This window comes from Schistosoma haematobium, chromosome ZW, assembly GCF_000699445.3.
Source record: "Schistosoma haematobium chromosome ZW, whole genome shotgun sequence".
NCBI classification, from domain to species: Eukaryota; Metazoa; Platyhelminthes; class Trematoda; order Strigeidida; family Schistosomatidae; genus Schistosoma; species Schistosoma haematobium.
Genome location: NC_067195.1, coordinates 41,163,393 through 41,178,090, shown reverse-complemented (window position 1 = coordinate 41,178,090; position 14,698 = coordinate 41,163,393). Strand labels below are relative to the sequence as shown.

The 14,698-nt window shown below is 30.2% G+C and overlaps 1 protein-coding gene across 1 annotated transcript; it reads right to left on the bottom strand.

Moving 5' to 3' along the window:
- Window positions 1–460: 460 nt before the first annotated feature.
- MS3_00003569 (uncharacterized protein) lies at window positions 461–11,977 on the bottom strand. Its single transcript, XM_051211397.1, has 5 exons — window positions 9,727–11,977; window positions 7,958–8,210; window positions 5,331–5,552; window positions 2,029–2,226; window positions 461–1,658 (listed from the first exon to the last, which is right to left on the bottom strand). Exons 2-5 carry the CDS (start codon window positions 8,075–8,077, stop codon window positions 1,584–1,586), a joined length of 615 nt encoding a protein of 204 aa, XP_051071453.1. The 5' UTR covers window positions 8,078–8,210; window positions 9,727–11,977; the 3' UTR covers window positions 461–1,583.
- Window positions 11,978–14,698: the final 2,721 nt, after the last annotated feature.

The following is a 14,698-nucleotide window of genomic DNA, read 5'->3' as shown; positions in this document are numbered from 1 at the left end:
CAGAACTGAATCAGCTCTAAAGACCCAAACAAACATTAAATTAGTCACCTCTCGGTGATCAATCAGTCACAATTTTTTTCGCATTGACAAGAATTTAATGTTATGTACGTTAGTAACTATAACGCATTTTTTTAAATTCAGGATAGGCTAGCTCTGCTATTTTCAAGAATTTATCTCCCACTTACAAGTTGTAGTTAAAAACTGCCATGAGACGTTCGCAAAACAAATGTTATCATTACTTGTAATGATTGGTAACATCACGCTTGTCAACTGTATTAAATGGATTCTATTGGTTATTAATAGAAGGTACTATTTACTAATACGTATTTTTTAGAAAACAAACGCCTTCAGCATGATTCGAATCAATACTGTCCAATGTCACATGCAGAGGCCTTACCAGTGACACGGTCATATAGTGATAGATCTCTTATAAGGCTGATATCCTTACTCCTATCAATCATGAGTATGAACTAGATAAGTAATATGTCAATTTTTACTCAATGGTAAGCCAGAGTAAATGTCTTAGTCCTTCCAAAGGTCAGTCACAGCATGAATAGCTTAGTGGTAACATCTCTGTATGTGACCTTTAATGAAGTGGTTTTAAATCATGCGGAAGGTATCAGTTTTACCCAAACTAATATAAGCCATCATGACCAGCTATGATTAGCATAAAAATATATTTAATTTTACTTGCAACCACCCAACACTGGATTGTTATTTTATAGTTGCGACTTAACAACATTATGGGAAACATATACTCCATGAATGGCGTATTTTTCCTTGAATGTCTCTATGAAGCCCAATGTCAAACATCAACGGATACTTCAGAATAAATGAATTGTGACTGGCAGTGGAATTCAAGACATGTGTTTTGATTTATTCAGGACTTGTCAGCTGGATGTACTAATGTCCTAATGGGGAAATCAATGTGTAAGTGGAGATAAATCCGTCTGACTAGTTCTAAACAGGCAGTAATTTGCATTCTGGATTCCACTGTTAGCTACACCTCATCTGTTCAAAAGGACTTAAGATATTCATTACAGGATTTACTTATGCTAACAATGACTAACCAAAGCTCAGTTGTGGATATTAACAACAGAATAATTCAAACCCTTACTAATAATGATATTGACTGATCCTTTCTTGATATTTGTAGTTTAGTTTTTCTACTAACTTAATGTATACTTCTATGATCTGTGAGAGTGACTATATATAATATGTACCATTTTAATGACTCCCGACAAAGAATGTTAATAATGTCTAAAAGTTTAATTTAATTAATTAAAATTCACTTAAAACTGTTTATGATGTGACTTTTACTTGCTGGAATACAAACTATTGAATCATTAAAAAGCAGAGTAATGTTAAAACTGGAGTGAAATAAACACTTTTTTTAACTTAACTGATTACCGATAACATGATTGAAAATAGAAAATTTTACAATGGTAATCAAAATTTATAATTTCTGAAGAAACAATAAACATCAACAAAGCGCTTCTTGTAAATATTCATTGTTTTCTTTAGAAAAATATTCATTAAACAACATTCTATCAACTGAATTAAATTGTTGCTCCCTTTCCTTGTCAGCGTTTCTGTGCTTGATCATCAGATGATGAATAAACTATTTGATTCGCCGTAGCATAAAGTGATTCATTGGTCTAGAAGATTTTTGAAATTTAAATAAAAGTTAAACAAACATAATTTAATGTTTTTGAGAAAAAAAGTAAGGATTCAAAAATGAGGTGTTACGTCTCACACAAATGTTATTAAATCAATAAAAAGTGTTCTGGTTTACATTTATAAAACTATGCGTAATAGATTAATGTGACCATTTTAAAGATCACTTCATCACCAAACTGGATTGCTTATTAAAGAATTAGTAAGTTTATCTATAAAGTATATGTACAATAAATATTACTACTAGTTCAGGTAAACTAATTTAAATATAAACATATACTTAACTAGTTTAAAAACACAATATAGATGGCTTAATAATAAATATGAATCATCAATTTAAGAATAACGTACCTCGGATGATAAAAACTTCTTTGTTCTTGGAGTAGGATTTCTTACCAAACCAAGAGGTAAATGTAAGCATGCATCTGGATCTAATTCTTTTAGCCGATTTGAATGGTTTACATCAGTATATCTGTTTTTTGGATCATTATCTGTTTGGTTGTAAATATCGGTTTCTGCCTTAGCTAATAGATCATCATCTTTTATTTTCTTTAAGGAAATATTAAAAAAATGGAGACGTTGATTTTATACGAATTCTTATAGTTAATAAGTTTAACTCTTCTAGAACTTTTATACTTATTGTAATCCAAATTGTTTAAAATGTCTATAAATGTTGTCATAGTGTGGGATACTACTGAATATTGATGAAGAACTGGTATTAGTAGAGATATTGATATTTGCCGCGATTGCTGAAAAACTACTACTTGCTATCTGTTACGACAGAACAAGACTAATTTGGCTCAGTGATGATTTATTTACTCATCAAACACTGATTTAAACACTGTGCTAAAACTGCAATCATACATGTAGTCAGAAGTCAAATTTAAATACAGCTAATTGACGGCAGTTGATGTTTATTAAACACTAATTTGATGCGTGTAGACCATTTACATTATTAATATACTACGTCCTTTAACTAACATGTCAAACTAAATTGCTGAGTTCTATTTTGACTCATTTCTAACAGACATACTTACTATGTAATATTCATTCTTTTATGTTAAAAAAACAAAAGAATAAACAATTTTGTTCAGGTTCCTAAAAGAATATCATATTACTGGTGGTAAATGTTTGCTTTTCTCGTTGATCATGGCTTAGGTATGGTAAAAATATAAATAGATGTCTAATTCTTTAATAATTCTTTTGGAAGGAACATGACCAAACAAAATCGGCAGCAACTTTGATGAAAATGACGAGGTCATAGAATGTATTTCGGTATTTGACTCAGTTCATAATTTCAAGTGAAATTTAATAATATGACCATTCATTTACTAGTTAAAGTAAGAGTACTCATAACAGATACGAATCATCAGACTTAAAAATAAGTGGTTGAAACTTTGTTCACCAGTACTTTGCAATACTCAAGAAAGCATGAACTTTTATAGTTCACCGGAAAATACATCTAACTCATTGGGTAGCTCTTTTGGATTTTCCTACTTAAGTTCCTTCAAAGTGTCGTCAAGTAACAATATATCAGTATAAATATCCAGTGATTCAAACTTTTTACCTACTTAACTTTATACATAAACACGAATATTCAGGGTTATTTTATATTTTAATAGGATTAACTAGGTAAACAAACGTTCAACCGAATGAAATCAAAATACAAAATGGTCGACTTTATGTACTCTACGTTTTAGCTCGTAAGAAACAGGTTTGTGTACTGAATATGGGTGACTGTAAAGTTAACAGTTATGAGTTTATTGTATTTTAAGATTTTTAAGCATACTTAAATTCAAAAATTGGTTGGTTGCACCGAATAACATCTAAAACAAGGTTGTTTTATCACACATAGAAATATGCTTAATAATCTCGTTTTCACGCAAATCATAAGTGGAATCATCACAAACGTATACGGTCATTGATGAAGCAGCATACCGAAAATAGAATCATGATACGGAATATATACATATATATCTGAAGTCATAGTCTTTATAACATTTTAGTGAATTCTTTCGGTTTCTCCGCCACATTTATTTGAAAACAACATAGAACCGAGCTTAGATTTAAATCGGTAAATAACGGATATATTTAGGAAAGTCTGGAGTTATGTGTTTTATAATTCCTGTTTTCTACTGAAATAGACTCAACGTTTTAGCACACTTCCTTAATATACTTGATTAAACAATAAAATGATTGTTATCGTACTTTACCTAAAGTTCCCATTCCATTTGCTTGAAATTCATCTTCTGTACTTTTAGGTAACTATAGTATCCATTTTAACTTAATTAGTGATCAGATGTTTGGGTTATTACTAATAAAATATAATAATGGAAATTTTTTAATTGTTTCTTTATAATAAATTTCAAGAAACTAACGAAAAAGTGCATACGTCACATGACTATATTTTATATAGAGTGTACTTGAGAAAATCAATGTTTTATCTTCCTATTTAAGTACTCAAATGACATATGTTACTAGGGAAAAAATTTCAAAACATTCAAAGTCAAAACTACTTTGTGACTTGCACAGAGTTGAGATATTTAAAAAAGAGGTCATGTGACTTAAATTATTGACTTCATAGCTCGGTCATAGCTTGACGTTTCCCAACTATCCTCTTCCTTAATACGAGTCAGTTGAAAAAACGGATAGTGTTAGAATGATCGAATTAAAGGAAGATATATACACTTTCTTGATCAATAACTCATCATTTACAATTGTTGATTGTTTCATTAGTGTGTTTGATGAAGTTCTGGAAATTTAATACGTTTGACCTTTATTCAAACTTATTCATAAAATAAGTTGTTAACACTTTTAACGACGTGATTTTATAAACGCTATCAGTTATCGAAAACAAACATTATCATAATATATTATATAACATCGAACTATCAGGTTGTTTATTTTCTTTGTCTTTTATTAAAATTTAAATTGTTCAGTGAGAACTGTGAATATTAGTTTTAATATTAGTGGTCCAGCAACAAATTTTAATCTTTCAATGACATTTGTTTAATTGCTTTCGTTCTACGACTGAGTCAGTTCTAAATACAACGTAGAAGGTAGTAACGTAAGTCTGATCTAGTTGCTGATTTTAGTTCATTCAATTTATTCAAGTGTGTATAAGCGAAGAGATATAATTCCATTATAAGATTTTAATCATTTAATAGCTAAGTCTCTATCTGTATTTCTGTAAAACAATTACTAACACTCTGGCAGAAAATTCCGTTGTTTTCTGTTTATTATAACACATGAATATGCAAAATATTCCATGTAGAACCATCAGTTTTCTAATTGTTCATTCTAAACAATTTTTATATAACCAGCTATCCCAAAAGACTGATCAGTGATTTCCGAAGTGCTAATATCAGACTTATACGTTAGGTATCGTTTTTAATTAACCACTATTACTGTTTGTGATACTTTTTTATTAGCACTGACCTAGACTATAAACTGACTTTCCGTTTATACAACAGTTCGTTACCATCAAGGTAGAGTGATGGTTGAAATGTTCTAGGTATCTTTTTAAGAATTTTCTAACGTAGGAACAGAATTAACATACGTAAAAAATGTAAAGGAAATACATCTTTACTATTTCTAAATAGTTTTTTATGTTCAGTTAAACGTTTAAATAAAAATATTTCACCCAAACTCACTTTGCATTTGTTTGAATCGGGTGGGGGATGCATCCCAGGTTTCTGGGTTTCCATCCAATCTATGGATGGTTTGACAGTTTTCCTGGTCAGTTTCTTAGTCTGACATTTAGGTTCTCTCTTTAAACATAAATGTATCTGTTTTAGTTCAGTTTCTGCTTCCAGATTTTGCATACGTTTACGTTCGACTTCAGCTAAACTGTGGATTCGTTCATCTTCACATTTCTATAAAATAAAATATTGTTGATTATATTAGAGTTGGTTGTTATAGCTTGCTAATAATAAAACGTCCAGGATGAAATATTTAAGAGTACATTCTCAAATTGTCAGGAATGTCAACTCCGAGGTTTAACCTCGTAAATTTTTATATCAACCACATGAAAAATTAGTAGAAAAAAAGTATCCATTATTTCGACTTAAACAGAGTTGGAAAAATAAGAATCGAACTTTTCTAATTACAGTTACTTCTGAATTATTTATTCCCTTGGTCACAACTATACACACTAATACGTTAATAAAATGACATTAAAGTGTTAGTGATATTAAGGTTGATTGAGCTCGTAGAGGTACGTTTTAAATTAAACGTGTATATTAGTTCGACCCATTATTTGAAAATTTTAAAAAATTTTCTTTGATTGTTTAAAATAGATCATATAGATAATAAAGTTTGTTGTATTAAACACCGATTTCACAAATATAGGGAATCTTCAAACTGAATATTCGTAAAACATCTAATTGGTCCTAACTTGTCAATATTATTCGCTCACTAGTGTGCGATCAGTATATACATATTTTTGTTTTGCTTTCTTCTATTAAAAACAGTTTGTAATTCCTGATACGATCAAGGATCAACTAAAAACGTAATCCGAAAATTATTAGTTTTCATGAAGTTCACATATGCAATATTTTACCATAATCATAAAATTAATTAATAATATAAAAACATTTTCGTTTTCTGCAGTAAAGTTTACAAGGAAACAACTGAATCAAAGTTTGAAATGGAAGTTGCAAGTTTGAGTAAATGTTTGTTAATAATATAAACCCACGAATACAGTTTCCAAAAATATATTTGAACTAAGGAAAATATATCATGTGTATATTGTTAATTCAGTCCTGATCATTACAAAATTATGGGATTACTGTTGAACCGATAAGTGAGACCAGAATTGTGTTGCTTTTTACTAGTGTTAGTTACTATGACAACGTTTGGAGACTTATTGATTTATTGTGACTTGTAACTTTCACGGCTTCCATATTACTGGGGGAAGAAGAAAAGTTTTCCTATCTTCTGAAAAAATCTTTTAAAGTCTGTAATAACGTTGGTTTATTGATTTACAGAAGAATTTAGTATTAACGTAATTTAGAAAAAGTTACGAAAATCAGTCAGGTTGAACATTTCCAAAAAAATAATATACGGTTAAAGGTGTGTTGATATACATGTTATATAAATAATTTTTCTCAATTTACAACGTTATTTTCATAGTATACATGAATAATTATGAGTCTAAGCATTTTCTGAGTAATAAAAATTTCAAGTCTTTAAATAACGACAAGAGAGAGATGATGTTCACCATTGAAAATAAGCTATTTTATATTTAAGCAATTTACGCTTAACATTTTTATTAAGCATTCAATTATCGGCTTGATTGGGTAACTCGACTGAGAAACTATTTTGCGAGCTTAATTTATCTAGATACAACACTATCAACTAATTTTAAGTAGTTACAGTACACTGATTTTATGACGAAAAAAGTTGTTGTAAATTTGCAACACAATCAATAAAGTATGTCTAAGACATAATAGTAGAAAAAGTCTGGTTTAGCAAACCGATCAGTTGTTAGATTTTGTATGAAACCAATTACGTTAGACTAAAAAGAAACTTAAGTCATCCTTACACAACCGTTAAAATAAATCAATGTAGAAAACAAGTAGTTTTTAAATACCCACAAAGTTGAAAATCATACACAGTCCCCAATTTAAAAGCTTAGTTGCGTTGAATAATATTGATTAGTCTAAGTAGCATGTGATGTTACGAAATTTACCTCGAGTGAATATAAATGTAGCAAGCACTGGAAAAAATGTTAAGTATGTGTTTGTGTGACAGTTTATTTAGTAAAAATTTATAGAAAAAAAATCCTCTTTATTCTTTATAAAGAAAACTGATATAACGTAATGCAAACACAGAAGACGACTTCACGGACTGTTTTGGTCCCGTATATTTGAAGTTATCATTCAGGATGATATTTAAGGAATAGTAATGAAACAATTTTAAGTCATTAGGATAAAGTTTAAGACCTTGTTGAAATTCTTATGTACAAGTAACTTAAACCTTGATTTTTATTGATAATTATTTTTATTCCACAAGATTATAGCCTAGCTGTAATGTAGTCAAGATCTCAATATACGGAGTTAAACATAAAACAAATAACCTACTTTGGTCTGATTTAAATTATAATAAATCAGCACTACTAAGTAAGAATAGAAATATTGTATACTGACTATAAAATAACTCGTGTTGGTTGAAAATAAGAAGGAAAATAAACGATATAATTCCTTTTTTCAAGCCTAATGAAATATTATAGGAAATGATTATAAAGAAATATGAGTCTGATTTACTAATTTACACTCACTTTATAGTGTTTCAATAACACGTTCACTACTTCGTCTATGACTCCAGGTTTCAAAACATTCGGCTGTGTAGTCTGTGTATACTGAAGTAGTTCACGTTGAGTTAGTCCAAAATGCATCATGATATATCAGAGAGATCAGTACATTTACTATTAATAAGATTATTCTTATAAGTTACCGTGAGGATGTCCTTTATATATAACATAAATCATTAATTTCCTTTTTCTGGTTGGTTAGGAAATTTTTAACTTGTGACTAAAAAAATTATTATAAATAAATTGTAAAAGAATTTATGTCACGTGTTATTCACTTATACTAAAGTAAATATGATACGTAAGTGAATAACCGATGCAGTGGACTGATGACTGACTTTTGTTATACTGAATAACCAATACCTTATTTTAAACAATGCGTACTCTTCTGTCAAAGATTGTTTGATAAATCAACCATATGTTCATAACATCTAACTACTGTCTCAGTAAGATCCGAATTGGGTATCTGCATTAGTTAACTTACAAGAAATTAATATTAAATCCCTTAAAGATTAAAAATTAAAGATTTACAGAACACTACGTTTATATATTGCTCCGTACATCACAAATGGCAATTATAACTTTATGAATTGATTAGGTATAGTAAATATAATTTATTAAATTTTTCGACTATTGAACCAAAACTGAAAAATATTTAAATCCGGGAGGTGTTTTTGTTATAAATCTCTGGTCAAACCAAAATTTTGGTAGGTAATCAACTATCGACAACACTGTTCATCCATCATTAATCTTAGCCATTTGACATATTAATGACCACATGGCAGGCTACTTTTAACATTTTTGTAGTAAATCACTCTATTACACCTATTTCATTTGCAATTTAAAAATTGATTCAGCAAACCACGAAATTCTGACCTAGTAATTTGCACTTTTTTACATTTTTCTGTTTAGTATCAGAAGGGGTTTTTGGATATTATAGTAATTTTAATGGTTAAGATCTTGAGTCAATTGAAGGCAGATCACCTTGGGAAACCTCGAAGCACTGTACGGCCATTTCGTTCTGTTCTAGGATTTCTCAGCAATGAGCATCCACGATCTCGCCTTGCGAGATTCGGACCGAGGACCTATCAGTCTCGCGCGCAAGCGCTTAACCACTAGACCACTGAGCCGGCATCCAACGGTGTTGATATCTAACTTCAATTATGTTTATTTGGCTATTTTAATACTTTGGATAATAAGATGGTACTGAATACAATAACTTTTTTAAACAATCATTCATAAAAACTTCCAATTAATTAGAATTAGTCAATCACTATTCCATCTGTTAACGTTTAGCAATCATGATCATTCTGTCCAGTTATCAATATACGGATGTAAATGTTTTTATAGCACATTAATTTATATTCATATCAAATTTATCTGTGGTTGAAAAATTACTATGGACTACAGTGACGTTTTAGACACATAATTCACTTTATGAATTCCAGAAAAACAGTAGTATGAATAGAATAAATTGACTACACTTTATTGTGTTAGGTAGTAAAAGACTAAGTGGGTGAGATTAAATCATTAGCTATAAATTTGAGATGAATATGAATGATTATTGTATAGACAATCCCTAAAGTTCATTAATATTTTTCAGTTTACCTGTGCTTCATGTTTTCTCTGCTCTATAAAATAATATTTTTGCAACTGATTAAAAAAATATTATTCGAGTTCTGGTACAAACCACGTCTTATACACTTCCAATAAAATGAACAAGGATTTATACTGTGTACCTTCTGTTGCACAGCTATATTTTCTTCATGTTCTATGGTAAATTGAACACCGCCATGAAGAGCTCTAGTTAGTGTTTTGTAAAGTATTGATCTCAAATGCCTTCTTTATTATACATGTCGAAACACCCGAAATAAAGTGTCGTTGCATCACTCACTTTCTAAGATAGGTATTTCAAGATCAGCTGTAAAAAAATCGTTAATTTATAAATATATAAGAGGTATTTAGATTAACTTAGAAAATACTTTATTTCAATAAGTGTGTTAAAAGTCGCCTAATTCTGGTTCTACACAAGTACAAGCACTTGTGGAGAACATATTGAAATGTAACGTGTCCATCTTATTCTTCTATAATTAATTTAACTGATATCATATACCTTTTCTGTTTGTGGATGTAGATTATAAATAGAATATTTAATCAATCTCAAATTTTGTATATTTAAAGATGATTAGACGATGAGGATAATACAATTTCATGTATCATTACCAAGCTTTGACTTGATAATTTCAAATAAATTGAGTATTGGTTAGATTGTTATAAAGAAATTAATATATTTGTAATATCCCAGTAAGTAGATAAATTATTATTCTTCGAGAAAGTGGCTTACACTGAATCACTAAACGTCGGAAAATTTGATTTTTCTACTCATTGGGATATTACAAATATATAAATTTATTTAATATAATTTTATATTTCAGTTAAACAAAGAGAATCAGCTTTTTAATTTGGAAATGCTGTGTTTGAAGCGATTACAAGTTCACCTAATCTGAGGACGGAACAAAGACTCTGTGACCAAAGATCAATAAGCTAGCTATTCTGACGCGTCCCAGCTCAGCTAACTAGAGAGAAAAAGTCCAAGTTTGGAAGAGCGAAATATATTCAACAAGCAGCCAGAAGCACGAACAACCACGACATGTCTAGTCCGAAATACACATTTATATATTGATTCATACACCCATTTTTAATTAATATTTATAATAAAATCACATATATATGAAAAATACATCGTTATAACAAATCATATGCTGAGAGTAGTTCATGTCCATTGAATACAAGAATATCGTATGTTATGTAGAATAAAATGTCATAAGGAAAACAAAACAAATACTACATTAGGTAATCATCACATTAAATTAAAACGGAATTAATATTGAACAAAAAATCGTATTGAGTAAATCAATCATATTTTGACTTTTCATTTCGTCATAACGGGAAACTTTTTACATTACCGTTTAATAGATTTGCACTTAGATTTAAAATAGCTTTTTTAAAGGAATTAACCTAACAGCAATCATTCCCTCACTTTAAGGGCATTCATTTACATGGCTAGATCATCTAATCAAATAGTCTCATCTTTATACATAAATATAATAAAGTAATAAGCGCTCATAGTTTCTGATGCACTACACATCGATTATTTATTATCTATTTTTGTCACTTCGATCGATAGGACTGTTATGATTATTGAACGACAACCTCATTATAAAGATTCTACAAACGCTAACCATAAATAATTAATTTTTTATCAGAAGGGGTTTGTGGAGATTTTAGAAATTTCACAGATTGAAATCATGAGTCAATTGAAGCTAGACCACCATGGAAAACCTAGAAGCACTGGACGGCCGTTTCGCCCTAGTATGGGACTCCTCAGCAGTGCTCATCCACGACCCCGCACCCCGCGAGATTCGAACCCATGACCTATCAGGCTCGCGCGCGAGCGCTTAACCAACTAGACCACTGAGCCGGCATGTAGTCATTAATTTCGTTGAACTAATCTAAATCATACAAATTTCCCTTATACTAATTCGAATTACCTATAGCACATGGCTGATAAGTAACACAAACTATCTATCTAATATGTCCAAATAGGTATCCACTAATCGCTAGCTTTAACAAGAATTACTCGAAGTTCTAATGTGCAGGTATAGGGCATAGAACTAACCGTCATGATATGAAACTTATCACATGATTATTTCGATAGATATGTTTTATTACAAGCTAATTAAAACTGAAAACCTGAAGCACTGAACTTAGAGACCGATAATGAAAAACATGTTATGCACTACGAGAGAGCTGTATATTTCAGATTCAGTTTCATGGTCGTATAGACACTTCAAAAATCTCATTAATTGTTTTTTTGTATTGAGTTAATACATGATGAGACACATTTAAATAAAATCAATCCCCACAAACCCTCAATCTAATTTTAAAGAACAGAATATTAATTACAAATAATTAATTTGACATCTTCAAGACACGTTTTGTTTTTGTGTTAATAACTCAATCTTTGTTTTAAAAATCAAACTATAATTTAAATTTTCTGTTTATAATTTAAAAATATTTTATAAACAAAATTCAAATTACAGGCTAATTGAATAAATTAGACTTTTAAATAAATCTTTGTATACGATACATAGATATACTTTAGTTATAGTTATGTACAGTATGTCAACATTCATTCATATACAATCATTATTAAAAATTCACATGCCAATGTCATTTACGAATATAAATATGTATATATGTATCACTATTTCAAATGTTTCAACATTTCTACTCCGAGCGGTCAATTTTTTATTCATGCTCCAGGTATTTTTAAATACATTTATTAGTTAAATTTACTTGGTATTGTTTACTTGTATTTTCCCACTGTTATTTATAATGACAATTGACCAGTCACTTGTTGGAATATGTGCATCCTGTGAAGACTGTCTTGACATTGTCTTAAGTCACAAGCTTTGTAAGCAAAGATCGATAGTGGCTGGCAGTGGCTATAAGAACTCAGTAATCAGGTGGATAACGCGATGGCGTCTGAACTGAACGGTATTGGATTCGAGTGCTAGAGTGAACACCAACTCTGAAATTCAGGTACATCCAGCTGACGAGTCCCATATAAGATGAAATACGCGTCCTGGATTACAATGCTAGCCCCCATCCAATTATTATTTTATTAACCTTAACATATACTGATAATTAGCAATATAATATTATGAAACAGGCGTATCCATGCTCATCATATGTAGATTAATGTATTACGTTATTATATTTACATATACCTCATTATTCATCTGAGTATTACTTATTACTTCTATGGTAATTGTTCTTCTTTCATATCGTGTCATATGTAATGTTCAAGTAATTTGATTAAACTGTATTGTGGTGAATAAACTGAATTTCACTGGCGATCGATTTTTTACAAGGAGATAAAATAAAGACTAAAGTTCGTACTCTAACATATCGGATCGTCGAATCTGCAAATCTACAACATTTAAAATAAAACATAAAATCTCTCCACTTATCACTATATGGCAATAAATGTAACCAACTTCTCTACAAACTATATTTTTGTAATATGGCTCATATTTTTTAATATGTAACAAATGATATCAGTATGAGGATTTGTGAAAATGGTAGTATTTTCACAGTTGAAATCACGAGTTGATCTGCACTCGAGGCTCCCTATACTAGGAAGAAACGGTCGTCCAATGCCTCCAGGTTTTCAGTGGTAGTCTGCCTTAGTTCGATTGGTAATTTCAACTGTGAAAATACTACAATTTTCACAAACGCTTCATACTTCATGTGCTTACTAGTGATTAGCTTTATGATGTAATTCCTGGAGTTCTAGTGAGAAGTCCTGACCAGTGGAGCTCAATCTGTGTCGGGTGTGAGACAATCATCCACCTCCGGAAATGGATGAAGGATTGAGCAATATTATGGACATCAACACCGTTGGATTCCGGCTCAGTGGTCTAGAGGTTAAGATTTCACGCGCGAGACCGGTGTTAGGTTCGAGTCGTGCTGTCGGGATCGTGAATGAGTACTGCCGACGAGTCCCATGCTATAACAAAACGGACGGCCAGTCCTCCTAGGTCTTCATTGGTGATCCAGTTTAGATCTACTCGTGTTTCCAACCGCCAATATAGCAATAGCTAAATATGGTAAACTAGTATTCTAATAATATCTCACTGTTGAATAGCACTAAAATGCTTTGGCAGTTTAAGAGTATCACAGTCATTGTGGAATCATTATATCCTTACTTTCATACAACTTAAGTGGATACATTTAAAAACTGTTCACTAAACTATCCAGATTTACATCAAAGTTTATCTGGCTTTTTATCAATGAGTATAACATTTTATTTAATAACATTTTTTATCCTAAAATGTTGTTGCAAATCACAATCATAATCTCAAATATGATAGGGACTATAGCTTTATTGTTACTAGAACTCACTTATCACTTTAACAATGTTGTAATTACAGTCTTGAAAATCCCCAATTGGAAGTTGGACCATTTTTTTGTTTACTAGGAGATTCTATCTCACATTTAATGTCACTTCATAAGTTTCCTAAAATATGTTGTAGCAATGGAGTGAGTCACTGTAAAATGAATGAAGATAGCTGGTTATCTTCAAAGTTAAAACTTACATTTATATAAATAAACGTTGAATTTAGATTGATGGGAACTAATTTGTAAAACTTTGCTATCTTACTGTCTTTTGTACGTCAGTTATTTATATAATGTAGATTTAATTCTTCTGATAATAAATGACTAATTCTGAAATTTAATTTCACTATTTTGTATACAATTAAATTTAACTAAATGAATTCACAATAACCTGTTTAACGGGACCACAAGTTTAAACTTAACATACATTTATTACCCGGTTATTACTTCGAAGTGTCTTACATTATGAAAACAAAACAAAACAATAGAACCATTACAATCACATTTAGCTAGTAATTTATAAATAAAGAAAAATGACTAACGTATACAATAAATACCAACCAACCAACTATAATTAACAGACACCTTGTAATTAAATATTTATTAATAGGGATTTTTCGAAATCCGTCAATTTGAACTTCAAATATAAATAAAAATGTAACGCAATAATTATGACTCATTTATAATATGCACTTGTATATAATTGAAACTTCAATATGAGTGACGAAATTTTTAATGATTAAAATA

Coding starts and splice junctions, on each gene's coding strand:
- MS3_00003569 (XM_051211397.1), bottom strand. CDS start 8,077: ATGATGCATTTTGGACTAACTCAACGTGAACTACTTCAGTATACACAG. Junction 2,227..5,330: donor CCGATTCAAACAAATGCAAA/GTGAGTTTGGGT, acceptor ATTTCCTTAAAG/AAAATAAAAGATGATGATCT. Junction 1,659..2,028: donor AGAAGTTTTTATCATCCGAG/GTACGTTATTCT, acceptor AAAATCTTCTAG/ACCAATGAATCACTTTATGC.